At 42.0% G+C, this 17,892-nt stretch overlaps 1 protein-coding gene across 1 annotated transcript in view; it reads left to right on the forward strand.

The window, feature by feature from the left end:
* The first annotated feature begins 12,141 nt into the window (after window positions 1-12,141).
* cry2 (cryptochrome circadian regulator 2) overlaps window positions 12,142-17,892 on the forward strand; it is a 45,628-nt gene continuing 39,877 nt past the window's right edge. The window contains exon 1 of the mRNA XM_003214641.4: window positions 12,142-12,506. Coding sequence (XP_003214689.1) covers window positions 12,328-12,506 — 179 coding nt within the window. The 5' untranslated portion in view covers window positions 12,142-12,327. The remainder of the gene's footprint in view (window positions 12,507-17,892) is intronic.

The following is a 17,892-nucleotide window of genomic DNA, read 5'->3' on the forward strand; positions in this document are numbered from 1 at the left end:
TTTTTGGAGTATTTTTTCTTTGTATAGAACTCGTTGGAGGTGAAATGAATAACAGGCTACAAGGAGAGGATGGTAATGGGAACTGAATAAATAGAGAAGGGAAGGTACAATGAGTGATTGTAAGCAGGAGGCTTCTGTGAATATCTTCTACCTATCCAGAGTTTTAAATTCTGTCCACTTCTAGAGCATTGCTGGCATATGCTGTAGTAATATATGCATATCAGTAAATGTATACAGTACACCCTCCACTTTGATGCAGGTTAGGAATGCAGGACCTCTACAAAAGTGAGGAAAATGGAGAAAAAAGCTATTTTCCCTGACAGAACACCTTTCCAGGAATCTGGGTCTTCAGGGTGAGACTGCCAGAGGTTGACCCTGGATTTGCACAGGAGGACTTAGAGATTCCTGAAGAAGTGTTCTCTCTAGAAATCTAGGTCCTCTAGTGTGACTCAGTTGTCAACTTCCAGCAACTGTTGACCATAGTGTCACCTTGGATGACCCAGAGGTTCTTAGGAAGACGGTGTTCATCAAATCCGCTAAAGTTAAACCCACAAATGTCATGGACAGACTGTACCTCAACTTGGTGTAAAAGTTAGTAGCTCTATACTTGTTTAATTTGTTTGTGTGCTTCCTTTCTCCCAAAGGGTAAAACCAAAAAAGTAGCTACAATAAAAAGTTAGAACTCAAACAAATCACATTAAAACATGATTAATTTTTAATATATAAAATCATTCAATTTTTTTAAAAAAACAATACATCACCTTGCTACCCTCCCCTATAAAAAATTCCCTGTGATCAATCACTAATTACATGGCCGTTCGGGGAAAAGGGAAAAAGAGAGGGAGCCAGCCCAGTTTCCTGTAGGAGGGAGTTCCAGAGGCTGGGAGTTACCACCAAGAAGGCACCTGTGTGATCACCATATGGCCCAGTGCCTACGGTGGGACTGAGAAAGCCCTCCATGAAAAACTTCAATTTCATATAATAAAGTCACGGCTTAGTCAACAAGCATCTTGAAGGTAAACATATTGAGCACCACCAGATTTAACTAATTAAGAACTATGTATCTTGAAAGCTATCAGATCCCATCTGATCTTGTAAGCTAAGCAGAGGCACCCCTGGTATGTACTTTGGTGGGAGTGCTAGGTGCTATAGCAGACAAGGACAAACTAAGGCCTGGGAGCTGGATGCAACCCCCGGGTGCTTACCTCAGGCTCTCTTCATTTTCCCAATCCTCTTGGCAGGATATGGCAGTACACGGCAGCCCACCATATCCTTATGCCAAAAAGATGGGGAAGGCACATAGCAGCTGAGAAGCCTACTGGAGCGCTCTTAGCCACCGTGTGTCTCAACCACTTCCCAGCATAAGGACGGTGGGAGCGGCTCCATCCTTATTCCAGAAGGATGATTTGAAGAAGACACGCAGCAGCTGAAATCCTCCAAAGTATTCTCAACTGCCTCCTGTCTCGCCCTCCTCCTGGCATAATGCCAAGAGGACAGCCAGAGGATGGGGGAGAGAATGGGGAGGGGGATCGGGGTGGGGAGGATTAGGGCAGTCACTTCATGTTCCACCTTCCTCCTAGCACAAGGATAGGGCAAGGAGCCCAGTCCTTAAGCTGGGAGGACAACCTGAGGATGACCTAGGCTCTGTCCTGCCCCCTCCTGGCCTCGCCCTCTCCCAGACCCAGCCCTGTCCCACCCAGTGTGTGCCCGGCCCCCTCCCTTCTGGCCCAGCCCTCCTGGCTGGGCCCGCATTGCGGCCCCAAGAGAAAAAAGTTTGCCCATGCCTGGGCTATAGGCTATATTTCAGAGGAAGGAACTGGCAAAACCACTTCTGAATATTCCTTGTCTAAGAAAACCTACAAAATTAATGGGGTTGCCCTAAGACAACAGAGGATTTAAAGGTACATACACAACTTGAATTGTCACCTTGGCTCTGAACCACACATGGTGAATACATAAGCAGAGACAATTTAATTTTTAGTGTGATATTTCAGGAAAACAATGACAAATGAGACAGGATGTGGTTTGATGGACAGTCTGGACTATCACATTAGAGAAACTAGGAAATCCAGGCACCTTTATACTGTGTTTCCTATTTCAGCAAATGACTAGATTTTCCTCAACTACATACTGCTACATACCTTCTACAACTTTGTGTATTGTTATAATTCATGCCACTTTTAAAAGCAGTATAGTTTAAAGGGGTACAGATCTTATAGCAGAAAACCTCCATGCAACTACCAATAATATTTCAGTTGTGTATCTTTCAATGACTGAATAGGCAAAATGGCATGTGAACAGGCAAGTTTTGGAGATGGGCTATTGACCTGGGAAAGATTGGCCAGCAACCTGGCTCTATAAGCCAAACAGCAGAATAGCCTGGGGATTGGCTGGAGACATCCACTGAGTCACTCTTGTTGCAAAGCAGGTGGTGTGTCCCTTTACTGCTGTATCTTATGCATTCAGTGCTCAAGGTTGGGTTCTGGCTGTTTTCCAGTGGTGATCAGCAAACTCTTTTTGGAACAGATTCATACACCTCTAATATAATAAAGAGCTTGTTTGGGTAGGTCCTTTTTACAAAAGGTGGAGAGTACCACTGGTAGGCTTTTCAAGAGGCATCAGAAGCAGTTGTGATATGTTATATTCTAAAAGAAGAGAATTGCATGAAGATTATTTGTTCTTTCCATGGACCTTGCTAAAGATAAAAAGCTTGTGTGAAAGATTGGCTTGGCAAACATACTGCTTTACAAAAACTGGCAAATAGGAAAGCTTGTATTTCGTACAAGGTTGTGAACTGTCTCAAAGAAGGATGGAAAGGTTCAAGAAATGTCAGGATGGTCAAAGAGACCAGCAAAAAGAGTTAGCTTGGTGCTGGGGTGTATTTATTTCTCTATTTCCTGTTTGTATTTCCTTTTCCCTCTATTACTACAACTACTTTTGCATCTGAATTTTTAAAAGCCCATAAAAATGTCTAAAAAAACAAGAGATGAGTTATATGCAGCTCCCCTGAGGTTGCTGAATTGCACTTTTCATCATCCTTCATCTATCACTGTGCTAGGTAATGTAGTCCAACACTCCCTGAAGGACTGTTTGGGAAAGTGAATTGGCAGCAAATGCTGCAGATCTCATGACAATCAAACTGCTGTCATCCTTCTCTAAACCAACACTCGAGCCTGGCTATATTTACATGTTACTGGCTGGCTCGCTGCTCTCCTATTTGTTTATTGCGCTTTTAGACTACACAATGAGTTCTCTGGAATATGCAAAAATAAATTAACAACGTAGAATAATTAATAAACAATAATAAAAGCAGGACATACAATGAAAACAAACTAATAGTAGAGGATAAGAATATAGCAAAACAATATATTATAATCACATAAAAATAAAGAAAGCCCAAAATAAGACAGTAGTGAAGATCTAAAACCACTAAATACTGTATTTCTTCAATTCTAAGACATTGATTGTAAGACATGCACTAATTTCATTACCAACCAAAATGTGTGTGTGATTTTAAGATGCGCTTCATTTTCAGAAATGCTTATTTTGAGAGGGGGGAGTGTGTCATAGAATTGCAGAAATACAGTACTTAAAATGGCCACAACTAAGCATACAAGCAGAGGTAGAGTTTTCATTTTTATATTGCATCTCCCAAATTCTGAGAGTTCTTGTTCAAAAAAATAACTTTTCCACAGCAGGACAGTTTCATGTTGTGTGTCTGTGCCCGGAATGTCCTGTTCACATAAGCCATGCTACTGTAGTGGCCCTGCAAAATTTTGGAGAGCAACAAATGGGCACCAGATGGCATTGCAAGCAAAAGGCAGTACAGAAATAAAGGACAGAGCTGCCTGTTTGCTGACGCTGTCCTACTCCCCTAAATTAGCCTGCTGCCCTCTGGGAGTAGTGAAGGAACTTCTATTGTTGATGTTGAAACAACATCCAACAGCTACCAGCCTCACCTCAAGGATGTCACCACATTCCTTGACATATAAGCATTATACAATTGTCAGTCCTGCCACTCCCTTGGGGCTTGCTGCACCTCTAACCAGCATGTGACAAGCAGGAAATCAAGCTTGGTGAAGCTGCAGTTTGGCATCTGGTTGAATGTCTGCTTCCTATGCAGCAGTGGAAGACTTGACAGAATGGAAAAGAGCTCTCCCTTAAGAAGGGATCTGTCAAAGGTAGTGAAGGTTGTGCCTTTGAATATCCTTCATTCACTTCCCCTACCTGCTGTTGCTGAGAAGAAAAGCTGAGACTTCCTGTTTTAGCCAGCATTACCATAGGAACAGATTACAGGTTATCAAACGAAAAGCTTAGGTAACCTGTCATTCTGCAAGCAAGGGACAGGACTGGAAGAGTCTAATAGTCCACTGATGCAATAGTTCATGATTTGGGGAGCTCACTCTAATGTTGAGGTCGCCATGTGTTGCAACTGTCCTGAAAAAAAATAATATGTTTGGCTTTTACTGTTTACTCACTGCACAGGCTAGCCCATGAAATTAATAAAGCAGATGTGCCACAAACTGAAGGAAATTTAAGGGGGTTATGCCGTTGTGTGCCTTCATATCATTTCCAATTTATTTATGGTGATCCTAGGGTGAACCTTCAGTAGCTGAAACAGCTTGAAGGCATACAACAGCATCCTCCACAAATATATGAAACTGTAATGTGAACCTAGCAGATTAAAAACCTAAGGTACCAGATGCTGATTCATCTTGGGCGCTAAGCAGAGTCAGCTTTGGTTAGTGCTTGGATGGGGGAGTACCAATAAATACCTGATGCAGTGGGCTATATTTCAGAAGAAGGAACTGGCAAAATTGCCTCTGAGCCTTCCCTGTCTTAGAAAGCTCTATGAAATTCAAAGGGTTGCCATAAGTCAACCAGTGGTTTGGAGGCACATGCAGATACATAACAGGTGAGCTTACCACATGGCTTCCTTGGCAAGGTGTGTGCAGAGGGGCTTGCCCTTGCTTGAGGCCGAGAGAATGTGACTTGCCCAAAATCATTCAATAGATGTCCATGGTTCGGTCATGGTGTCTGGAGTCATAGTCCAATGCTCAAACTACTACAACCCACTGGATCCCAGATTGATGAGAGGCGTTGTTTAATCAACATGTTTATGAAACTGGGATTGTCAACATTTCAGACAGTTATGCCTTTAACAGGGGATCATTATCTGCTGGCATATGGTGACCTCCAAGAATATAACAGAGTTTTCTTAGGCAAGGAATATCTACAAATGAATTCTTTCCACTGAATAACACATGGTAGTCCTTGGTGGACCCTGCTGCTGTGGATAACTTCACCTTCCACTTTACTGCTTTCAGTCATCAGTCCTATGCATAGAAAATAATTGCCACAACTGAGCATATTAAACATGAACAGGAGCATCCTGTTAGGTTGGAATGTATGGCAATTACGTCTTATGTCTGAAATCTTGAAATACATACTCATCTGAGAAGACGTTGTATTGAATTCAATGCAGTTGATTTTTAAGTACTCCTACTCATCATTGTATCAAAATTATACAAAATTATGCTATTTTAACAAAACCACTGCACTTTAATTTACATGCTTCCTAATAATTATGGACAGAAACTGAAAATGTTTTTTGATGACAATTTCCACAAATACCCTACCAACTCCTTTGCTGAGGAATGTTATCCAAAAATGTTACTGTTGCAAGCTCTAAATTTTACACTGTTAACAACACAGTATAGTCTCTTCCCTCCCTCCCCCCACCCAAGAAAATAATAAGGCATTAATGTCAGGGGCCTGTAACAATGTCAGGGAAACCAAACAACGCACAATATGGAGACCAACAGTTGATTCTACACTAGAATTAGTGCAGTTTTTGATAGCACTTGAACAGTCATGGCTCAGCGCTAGGAACTCATGAATTGTAATTTCCAAGGTCTTGGGCTTTCTGCAGAGGTTCTCAACCTGTGGGTCCCCAGGTGTTTTGGCCTACAACTCCCAGACATCCCAGCCAGTTTACCAGCTGTTAGGATTTCTGGGAGTTGAAGGCCAAAACATCTGGGGACCCACAGGTTGAGAACCACTGGGCTAAAGGGTGCTGACGCCCTACCAAACTACAAATCCCAGGATTCCATAGCATTAAACAATGTCAGTCAAAGGGATATCAAACAACATTGATTCTACATCCTAACTAAACCCAAGATTTAAAAACCCAAATGCCTTTCTTAAAAAAAATAAATGGCCTTTGTAAGCTGCCGGAAGACATTGGAAAGAGGAGATGCCAAGTGGATCTAGGCAGGGAGTCTTCCAGATGCTGGGCTGCAGCTCCCATTATCCACATTCTTGCTCAGGTGGCTAGGGCCAACAGTACTTGCAGTTTAGCAACCTGTGAAGGGCTATACATTCCCTGCCTTAGCTGCAGGCAAACACACAATAGAGTGGGAAGCATAGGAGGTTGCCAGCTAATGCTGTTAACAGCTACTATGAAAACACAGACTGCAACACATTCCTCACCGTGGGCTGTGCTGGCTATTAGCTAAAGTTATGGAGATTTACAGTCCAACAATAAATGAGGTCCTATATGATTTCCACCCTTTATTTAGAGAGTTCTCTAGAATTTACTCCCAAGTAACAGTGAATTATTATTGTTGCCTTTTATTTCTATACCTTTTTTTCTCTTAAAGAAACTTGAAGTGGTAGCCCTCCTAGTAGTGTACCAAAAAAAAAGCCTTCCCTTATCATTTAATCAAGTTTATTTAGAAAATAAAAATCCAATTGCTTTTGGTGAATTAACATTTATATAATTCTGGTTTGGACTGAGCCCAGATGCTGCTTTGCTTAATTTCCTCCTCCTTCTCCTTCCACGTGCATCTTCCTTTGCCGGCATAACAGAGGTACTACAGGATGTTATATGATGGCCATAACTAGCATTTAAAAAGAGATTACATAAATGTATGATGGACAGGCCTGCTGTTGGCTACCTGCCAGTGCAACGTCTGGAAGCATCAGCAATATACCTGCGACTACGAGGCGCCCAGACACACAAAAGGAGATTATGTTCAGCTTTGACCAGGCCTTTCCCAGTGTCATATATGCAACTAGATAATATCTGCGTCTGAGCCCAAGGAATTCGTGGAGCTTAAGCACCCCTAAGCACATGATTGAGCTGTTGGTTCGCCTGTTATGATGCAGTTCTTTTTCTCACCCGAACAGCATATTTGGTGCCTCTTATAAAATATGATTTCATTGCTGTATGTACAGACATAGAGATTCCACTCCAATTAAAATTGCTCTTAGCAGGGAGGTTACAGGAAGAAATTGAAACAATTTGTGTGAACTCAGTTTTCTGAGAGATTCTGGCAGATTCGAATTCTCTGAGGATTCAAGCCTGAGAATAACTTTCTGCAAATCCTTGATTTAGTTTAGAGAAGGCCACAATTAAGCAAAAATAAGTGTTCTAGTATGCATAGCTATATCTTTGGGTATCAAGCTGTTGTTTCCCAAAGTTAGGATTTGTATATCTTTATTTCTTTGCTTGATTTGCAGAGGAGCATCCTTTTATGATATAATGTAGTAAAATAAAAATTAGCAAGTAGAGACAGTAAACATGAATCTACTATAGTATATGCATTTTCCTTTACCCGCACTGAGGTATTGGATAATTCCAATTCCTGTGCTTCTCATCATTTCCACCCTAGACCTCTCTGGCATTTTGCCACTCTTAGAGGCCAGGTATGACAGTCAGAATCAGCATAGCTCTGAAGGAGGTGGTTGGTATGCCAAAAGATGGTCCAAATATATAACATTTCTTGAAAGCATCCCTTGGATGGAATAGGAAGAACCCATTTCTAATTTTATGATGTTTTTGTTCTGTTACCAATATTACCACAATCGCAATTTTCTATGTATTTTAATCACTTTCTTGGGTACATGTCTTCATGTTAAATATGTTATTAGTATAATTATGTATTATTTAATGATTTGTATTTTTTCACCTTGATGCTAATTCTTTTTGTTATAAGTTTACTGTTATTATTCTTTATTATTTTGAGGTGTTTGTAATTGTTCCAGGGCATTGAATATTTGCCTTTTATGTGTAAACTGTCCTGAGTCCCTTAGGGGAGATAGAGTAGTCTATAAATAAAAATTATTATTATTATTATTATTATTATTATTATTATTATTATTATTCCCCTCTTTTGGTGTGTGCTTTATTCTAGTAATTGCCTTTGGTTGCTCTTCCTGAATAATAGTATTTTGCTTAAGGCTTAAGGTCATGAGGGGTGCTCCTTGGCTATTTGGAATTTAGGGTGCTTTGGAAGTTACTGGGATGGGAGGGGTTCTTCCTAGAGGGGTGCTGTTATCTTTACTGCAGAATTAATAATTAACAGCCATGGCTCAATGCTATGAGATCATAGGAATTGTAGTTTTCCAGGTCTTTAGGTTTCTCTACCAAAGAATGCTGGTGCCTCACCAAACTCCAAAATCCCATGTTTCCCTAGTATTGAGCCATGGCAGTTAAAAGTAGTATCAAACTGCTTTAATTCTATAGTGTAGATCAGGCATGGGCAAACTTGGGCCCTCCAGGTGTTTTGGAAAGCGTTCCTTCCATTTCCCTGCATCTATGGCAGGCATCCTCAGAGGTTGTGAGATCTGTTGGAAACTAGGCAATGGGGCTTATATATCTGGAAAAGTCCAGGATGGGAGAAAGAACTCTAGTCTGTTTGAGGCAATGGTGAATGGTGCAATTGGCCAGCGTGATTAGCAGCTTCAAAGCCTGGATGCTTCTTGTCTGGGGGAATCTTCTGTGGGGAGGTGTTAGCTGGCCCTGATTGTTTCATGTCTGGAATTCCCCTGTTTTCTGAGTGTTGTTCTTTATTTACTGGCCTGATTTTAGAATTTTTAAAATACTGGTAGCCAGATTTTGTTCATTTTCATTGTTTCCTCCTTTCTGTTGAAATTGTCCATGTTTGTGGATTTCAATAGCTTCTCTATGAAGTCTAACATGGAAGTTGTTGGAGTGGTCCAGCATTTCTGTGTTCCCAAATGATATCCTGTGTCCAGAGTGGTTCATCAAGTGCTCTGCTATGGCTGACTTCTCTGGTAAGATTAATCTGCAGTGCCTTTCATGTTCCTTGATTTGTGTTTGGGCAATGCTGTGTTTGGTGGTCCCTAGGTAGACTTGTCCAGTCCACAGCTATATGGTATATATTAGACTCCTGCAGAGGTGAGATGATCTATCTTGTCCTTTGCTGAATTTAGCCTTTGTTGGATTTTCTTGGTGGGTCTGTAGATAATTCATAGGCTGTGTTTCCTCATCAGCTTCCCTATGCGGTCAGTGGTACCCTTGATGTATGGTAAGAACACTTTTCTTCTGGGTGGATCTTTAAGTCTTTACTGTTGTGGTTTGTTCTTGGCCTTGCACCTCTTCTGATGTCTGTGGTGGAGTATCCATTGGCCTGTAGAGCCCAGTTCAGGTGATTTAGTTCACCTTGGAGGAGGTGAGGTTCACATATTCTTTTTGCACAATCTGCCAGGGCTTTAATTGTGCTTCTTTTTTGACTTGGGGGATGGTTGGAGTTTTTATCTATCCTTTTGTGTAGGTTTTCTGTAGATGTGTGGCCCAATTGTTGATTGGGTTTGTAGATGTGGACAATTTCAACAGAAAGGAGGGAACAATGAAAATGAACAAAATTTGGCTACCAGTACTTAAAATACTCTAAAATCAGGACAGTAAATAAAGGACAACACTCAGAAGACAGGGAAATTCCGGACATGAAACAATTGGGGCCAGATAACACCTCATAGAATCATAGAATCGTAGAGTTGGAAGAGACCTCACGGACCATCCAGCCCAACCCCCTGCCAAGAAGCAGGAAAATCACATTCAAAATATCCCCGAGAGATGGCCATCCAGCCTCTGCTTAAAAGTCTCCAAAGAAAGAGCCTTCACCACAGTCCAGGGCAGAGAGTTCCACTGCTGAACAGCTCCTCACAGTGAGGAAGTTCTTCCTAATGTTCAGGTAGAATCTCCTTTCCTGTAGTTTGAAGCCATTGTTCCGCGTCCTAGTCTCCAGGGCAGCAGCAAACAAGCTTGCTCCCTCCTCCCTATGACTTCCCCTCACATATTCATACATTGCCTTCATCATGTCTCCTCTCAGTCTTCTCTTCTGCAGGCTAAACATGCCCAGCTCTTTAAGCCGCTCCTCATAGGGCTTGTTCTCCAGGCCCTTGATCATTTTAGCTTCCCTCCTCTGGACAATTCCAGCTTGTCAACATCTCCCTCCAGGTGTGGTGCCCAGAATGGGACACAGTATTCCAGGTTGGTCTGACCAAGGCAGAATAGAGTGGTAGCATGCCTTCTCTGGATCTAGACACTATACTCCTACTTATGTAGGCCAAAATCCCATTGGCTTTTTTAGCCGTCGCATCACATTATTGGTTCATGTTTAACTTGTTGTCCACCAGGACTCCCAAGTTGTTTTTCACAGGTACTGCTGTCGAGCCAGGCGTCCCCCATTCTGTATCTTGGTATTTTATTTTTTCTGCCTAAGTGGAGTAATTTGCATTTGCCCCTGTTGAACTTCATTTTGTTAGAAGTGATATAGCAGTGATATCTCTCTCTAATCTGTTAAGATCATTTTGAGTTCTGCTCCTGTCTTCTGGAGTATTGGCTATCCCTCCCAATTTCGTGTCATCTGTGTCATGGTTTGCAAAGATACTGTATGTGTTAACTGAAAAATCAAATGCATGAAGCGGATTGGCTGAGTTTGCAAGGACTTGGGAATTGGTTTGCAACTATTGCTGTCCTGCTGGGGAATCAGTCTGAACAGGTTTTTCCCTCTCTCTGTGTGTGTGTGTGTGTGTTTGTGTGCACGAGTTTTCTGATGACTGGCTGGAAAGAAGATGGCTCTGTACTCAGAGAGGACTGAATATTTCTGAGGCCTTGTTTGCTGCTGATCTTCACTGAAGCAGATTTATGGACTAAGAAACGACTGCTTATGACTGCTGATTTCTGTAAGCAATCGCGGGACTACTGTAAATACCATTGTTCCGTTGATCTCTTAGATTCAGTAAAAGTTCCTGTGTCATTTTCTCTGCAAGGCTGAGTGGTGCATCATTCTGCAGGGTGACTCTGGACTTATGGGCACACGTACGAGCTTCCATTTATCATCAACAATTTGTAACAATCTGCAAACTTGATGATCATGCCTTCAGGGCCGTAGCCAGAAAAAATTTTTGCAAAAAATTAAGAGTCCCTCCAGAACTGCAAGCACTATCTCAAGCAAATATTGACAGGCCTGTAGCTGGGTGTGTGTGTTAAGGGTTCAACACCCCCCCCCCCCGAAATTTTCAAACCCCTGCCCCCCAGCTACAGGCCTGTCAATATTTGCTTGAAATAGTGCTTGCAGTTCTGGAGGGACTCTTAATTTTTTGCGTCTCATAGACTTAGCATGGAGATTTGGTTAACCAGTTAAAATTCATGAGTAAACCAAATTTTTTTAACCTGAAAAAAACCCCCCGCTAAAGGCTTGATGCCTTCTAACCCTTCATCTAAGTCCTTTATACATGGCTATCATGTCTCCTCTCAGCCTTCTCTTCTGCAGGCTAAACATGCCCAGCTCTTTGAGCCGCTCCTCATGGGGCTGGTTCATCTCCCAACAAAGGATTCCCACGGGGCAGGAATAAGTCAGGCCTCGAAACTGCCAGGGCTTTCAACGCTAATTAAGGGGATTAATTGCAACATTCACACTTGCCTCAAACAGACAAGAGTCCTTTCTCCCACCCTGGACATTCTTCTACAGATACAGTATATAAAACCCACTTGCCTAGTTTTCAACAGACCTCACAACCTCTGAGGATGCCTGCCAGAGATGTGGGCGAAACGTCAGGAGAGAGTGCTTCGAATCTGGAGCATGGCCCTACTGCCCGGAAAACTCACAGCAATATATTATTGCGTAAGGCGCCAAGGATGCGGAGGCTTCCCTCCAATTGTTGAATAAGATCTCCCTGCCGCTCCTCCCTCTCGGCGCCAAGCTTTGGAAGCCCCACCCGTTGCTTTGGTCCAAGGCACACGTGCCCGGAGGGAGGGGGCAGCGCAGAGCAGCCATAGGCCACGCCCCCTCCCCCTTGTATCACTGCTTCGCCTCCGTTTACACGTCGCCGGAACGTGCCGCGGTTGCGAGCCCTTGGGCGCTGGCAGTGTTACATAGCCCGGGCAGCCAATGGGCGTCGAGAGCGCCCGAAGGGGGCGTGGTTTCCCATCGATGGCCAGCAGCCGCGCAACACAACGAGGCAGAAGCGGAGGTTGTTGAAGCGAGCTGAAGGAAGGAGAATCCCTCTGAAGCCATGGCCGCGCTCCCTGGGCCTTTGGGCCGCTGTTCCGTGCATTGGTTCCGCCGCGGGCTTCGTCTCCACGACAACCCGGCCCTGCAGGCGGCTATCCGCGACGGGGGCCCCGTGCGCTGCATCTACATCCTGGACCCTTGGTTCGCCGCCTCCTCCTCAGTGGGCATCAACCGCTGGCGGTGAGTGGATGGATTCTACATTGTATAGCAAGCAAGGGGTAAACTTGGGCCTTCTCTCCGGGTGTTTTGGACTTCAACTCCCGCCATTCCTAACAGCCTCAGGCCCGCTTAAGCGGCTGAGGGGGAAAAGGAAGGGGCCTGAGGCTGTTAGGAATGGCGGGAGTTGAAGTCCAAAACACCCGGAGCGAAGGCCCAAGTTTACCCCTGCCTTCTGGGCCTCCTCCTCAAACTACAAACTGGCGTCGGGACAGTTCAAGTGCTATCAAACTGCGCTAATTCTACAGTGTAGGCGCACCTCTCTGTGGAAAGGGTAGAAGATAATCCAGACAGACAGTAAAAACAGGGCGTAGTAGTGACTAATCCTCAGTGAGCCATAATAAACCGCCCGCTCAAGTAAGTACCTTGTTGACAGTCTCAGTCCTGGCTTCCTCAGTCCAGTCTCCTTCACAGCTGGGAGTTGTGGATCGTGGTTACTTCACATACCAGTTTGGGGATGTCAGTCCAGAGCAAACTTTTTAAGCAGAGGGCGGGTCCACAATCCTTCAGACTGTTGAGAGAACTGATTATTATTTTTAAAAAACTAACAAATTCCTATGCACACTGCACATGTTTTATTTGTAGTGCAAAAAAAAACCCCAACAACAATGAAAGAACAATACAATATTTAAAAAAATAAAAACAATTTTAACCAACATAAACCTATCAGGATTTCAGTGGGAAGTGTGGGCCTGCTTCTGGCCAATGAGATAGTCAAGTTAATTAGGATTGTTGTTGTGTGCCTTCAAGTTATTTCAGACTTTGGGTGAGCCTAAGTCTAAAACTGAGGGTGGAGGCCAGGTAAATGACCTTGTAGGGCTGCATTCAGCCCACAGGCTTTATTTTGGGGACCCCTGGTCCAGAGGGTTAGGATCAATAATAATAATAATAAACTTTATTTCTAGACTGCCCTCTCTCCCTGAAGGGACTCAGGGCAGTTTACAGATACAAAACAAAAAGGCAAGTATTCAATGCCTCAAATGAGTACAAACAAACACATCAAAATAATGCAAGATAATGCACAGGAACAACAGTAAACTTACAAAAACAAAAATTAAGCATCGAAGTGAAAATAATCAAAAACAATCCAATAAGACATAGTAAACTAAAACATGAGTAAAACATTACAACATATGCACTAAAAACAATTAAGATACAATTACATTAAATTGGCTAACATTTAAGATTGTATTGTAGCAGCCATAAAATACACATGGGTTAGCTAGCGTGTGAATGTGCTGTTTGCCAAATAGATTTTTATATGGATGCTGTGTGCCTTTGAGTCGGTTACGATTTTTGGCCAAGATTTGTTTAGAGAGTGTTTTGCCTTTGCTTTCCTCTGAGGCTGAAAGATGTGCCTTGCCCGAAGTTTCCATGGCTAACTGCAGCTTTGAACCCGTATCTATAGAGCCGTAAAACTTTGTAAGACCATCCCCCCCCCCCCAGATTATAAATATAACATCCTAATCGGTTCTGTCATGAAACCATGAAAAAATTTTAGTAAACTGTAAACACTTTATTTTTGTGGGACATCCTGCAGCACGTCTTGCTATAGTTTTTAAATGACGATCTGAAAGAGTCTCAACCAATTCAACATATGTTGTTGAAGGCTTTCATGGCTGGAATCACTGAATTTCTATGAGTTTTCCGGGCTGTATGGCCATGTTCCAGAAGCATTCTCCTGTAGTTTCGCCCACATCTGTGGCAGGCATCTTCAGAGATTGTGGGATCTGTTGGAAACTAGGCGAGTGGGGTTTATATATCTGTGGAATGATGTCCAGGGTGAGAGAAAGAACTTGTCTGTTTGAGGCAGGTGTAAATGTTGCAATTGTCCACCTTGATTAGCATTGAATAGCCTTGCAGCTAGAAACCCAGTGATTCCGGCCATGAAAGCCTTCGGCATCATATTGTAAAAGCGTTGTTTTTGCGGAACATCCTGCGGCACATTTCGCTATAGTTTTTCAATGAAGATCTGATAGAGTCTTAACCAATTAATTCAATATAGTTTGTGGCAGCCACAAAAACCAAGTTTCTGGAGCATAACAACTACTTTCAAAGTAAGTACCGTACAATTAAATAGGAGTATATGAGCAAAAGGGAGCAGATGCCACAGGCAAAATAGCTTAAACAAGTGAAAAAACCTGCACCTATTTCATGTATCATTACTGGGAAATTAGTGACACATGATGTCACTAATGTCCCTGTCAGAACATAGTGGTGTTATGTTCACTTCAGAGGCTTGCACTCCATTCTGGCCTAAAGAATTTGGATTTAAGAGAGTAAACTTTACAGGATGCAAAGCATTTGCTTTTGTCCTGAGGGTATTTTCATTACTTTCCATTGTTGCTTTTGGACTGACAGCTCTATCGATCTGTTCATTGCGTGCCAGGATTTTCAGATTGCACATGGCATTATAATGTATTCTACTCTATGGATGCATATAGGAAAAGCAAAGGACCTGCAGTTATGGAAAGCTATACGGGGGGAGCTACACCTGCCCTTCTTACACTCTGTTCCACTGTCATTTTTGTTAACTTGTTCCTTCTTCACTTGCCTTTGTGTCTTTTGAGTCATGTTTAAACAACCATGAAGCCAAAGTGTATCATGACAATGACTAGCAAGAAGACAAATTAAAATTACTTCTGTTGCAGGAGGAATCAAGCATTATCATCCCACTCTGACTTTTTATACTACCTTTCCTAACCTTTAAAATATCATTTATGTTAGGATGAACATCCACGAACGCTGGCCTAAAGTAATGTAATACAATCTAGTTAGGTGTACTTTTCCCAGGAATTTAGTCTAAAAAGATTCAATGCAGCTACATGTAAATCCAAATAAGATTGTGTTGTCAAAGGCTTTCGTGGCCGGAATCACTGGGTTGCTGTGAGTTTTCCAGGCCGTATGGCCATGTTCCAAAAGCAGTCTTTCCTGACATTTTGCCTGCATCTATGGCAGGCATCCTCAGACGTGGAAACTATTTGGAATCTATGTTGAAAACTAGTCAAGTGGGGTTTAAATATTTGTAGAGTGTTCATGAATCAATCAGGGCCAGCTAACACCTCCCAGCAAAGGATTTCTCCATGCAATAAGCAGCCAGACCTTGAAGCTGAAAGGCTATTCATTGCTAATCAATTTGGCCAACTGGAACATTCACGCCTGCCTCAAACAGACAAGAGTTCTTTCTTCCACCCTGAATATTCCACAGATATATAAATCCCATTTGACTAGTTTCCAACATACGACCTCGGAGGATGCCTGCTATAGATGCATACAAAACGTCAGGAAAGAATGCTTCTGGAACATGGCCATACAGCCCGGAAAACTCACAGCAACCTAAATAAGATTTATGCTGCAGTCCTATGTCAGTGTAGTTCTGAAAGTGATTTGTATTTTGATGTTGCTCTTCTCAATGTCCTAAGCACAAATCACAACTTGATTATTTATTAGTTAATGAATTTCGTAGCCATTTGCAAAATATCTTTGCAGAAGATCTGAAAAATATGTGCTTTTCTGCAGTAGTTATATAGAATGGAATTATTGTTGCTGACATTTGGTATAGCTGCTGGGATGACGCCATTTGTTGTGCATCTTCTCTAATGAAAGAGATTCTTGTTCTACTTGCTCTACTACTACAGTACTAATATATACTTACCTAGGACTCTCTATATAGAATCCTAAGTATAGAAGCCTGGAAATCCCTTTTATGACATCCCCAGTTCAAGCACTTGCTCGCAGGGTCAGGATTATTCAGCATTTAAGCCACAGGAAAACCCTGTGTGGTTAAAATTAGAAATACAAGAACTAAATCGGGATGTGGCAATAGCAGTTGTTGAAGCAGCATTGCTAAACTGTGAGGTGCATAACGACTTTTCACACAGTATAGAAGGAGGCATAAATACAACACTGGTCTAGCAGGGTCTGGCTTTGCTTTTAAACATATGTAGGACATAATGTTAATTTTCCCAAGATTATTGTTTTTTTAACCATAACACTGTTGCATTTGCTGACAGCTGCCTTTTGCTTTATGTAATATCTTACAATAGCACTGTAAAGCAGGGCGAAGGGAATACAATGTGGTATCTTAGCAGTGAAGGATGCTTATCGCTTTTATTGCATGAGTCAAGATAGGATGCAGCTCTGTTGAAATCTCTTCGTCTTTGAGTCAGTTTTTGCATGAACACATTTCTATCCTATTCTGGGGCACGAATTCTGACAGTTTAAGGTGAACTAAACAAAACCCCTGAATACTAGGACTTTTCCACTCTGATACAGCAGTGAAGGAATGTGCTATGTTGATCGGCTGACTGCAATCACAGCTCATACAGAGTTTGGACATGTATTCCAGGAAGCAGCCCTATGTTGATATATTACATAATGCCAAAAAACCATAAAACTGTGTCTAATTATATTATCTGATAACCTTTACAAGTGATGTGTGTTAGTTATGTACCAAAGGGACTATTTATATACCCTTCATATCTGACATGAGTAAAGATATATTACTTAGGCCATGTGCCTGAATGTAAAATTTAACATAAAAGATGTCTCTTGGGTTTCTAAATGGCAAAGAAAAATTGAGTGGCAAGATAGAGGGTTTGGAGGAAATAAATATTGTACAGTGCATCAGAAAGAATGGCATGCCCCTTTTTGAACCACTGCTAGTTTTGAAATGTTTCCTGTTAACTGAAATATGTCAAGATACATTTTAAAAACCCTAACTTTTATGCTGCTGTCTACTTGCCGATGGGCCACTTACATCAACATAATTTGGAAGGCTGAAGGAGTGAAAAGAAGGGAAGGCATTTCTGTCAAACTGCAGGCCACAGGGCATTGGATTTAGGCTGCCATATTTTTGTTATGAGTTTTTTAAAATCCATTTCCAGATGAGTATGTTAGTTGCACAATCTTGAGTCTTACATCATCAGTTCTGCTCATTGTCTTACTGTTTAAGGCAAGAAGATGTAACAGAAGGCTTATGTGACTGCTACAGGAATAAGACTTAAGATTCCTTCTCATTTTCATCTGTATCCATGGATAGGGAGATGTGTGAACTTGAGAAATGCTGATGTCTTTAAATAATAGTTAATGAGATCAGTGAGGATTTGCGAGTCTTGCTTTTGGTTTTTTTGGGGGTTTTTTTGTACAAAGTAGATGTTATCCTTTCTGTTGCATCTCTGAACCAGGCCTTCCTAAATGTTTGCTTTCTGTTTCTAGTGGTTTCTGCATGTTGCTAATCTGTACATTTAGTAGAAAGTAAACTGTGCAACCTTTTTATATATATGGTATATAAAGAACTGGGGAATAAAGAAACATTTACAATCTAATCTTGATGTGATTATCCATTTTA

This window comes from Anolis carolinensis, chromosome 1 (assembly GCF_035594765.1).
Source record: "Anolis carolinensis isolate JA03-04 chromosome 1, rAnoCar3.1.pri, whole genome shotgun sequence".
Classification (NCBI taxonomy): Eukaryota; Metazoa; Chordata; class Lepidosauria; order Squamata; family Dactyloidae; genus Anolis; species Anolis carolinensis.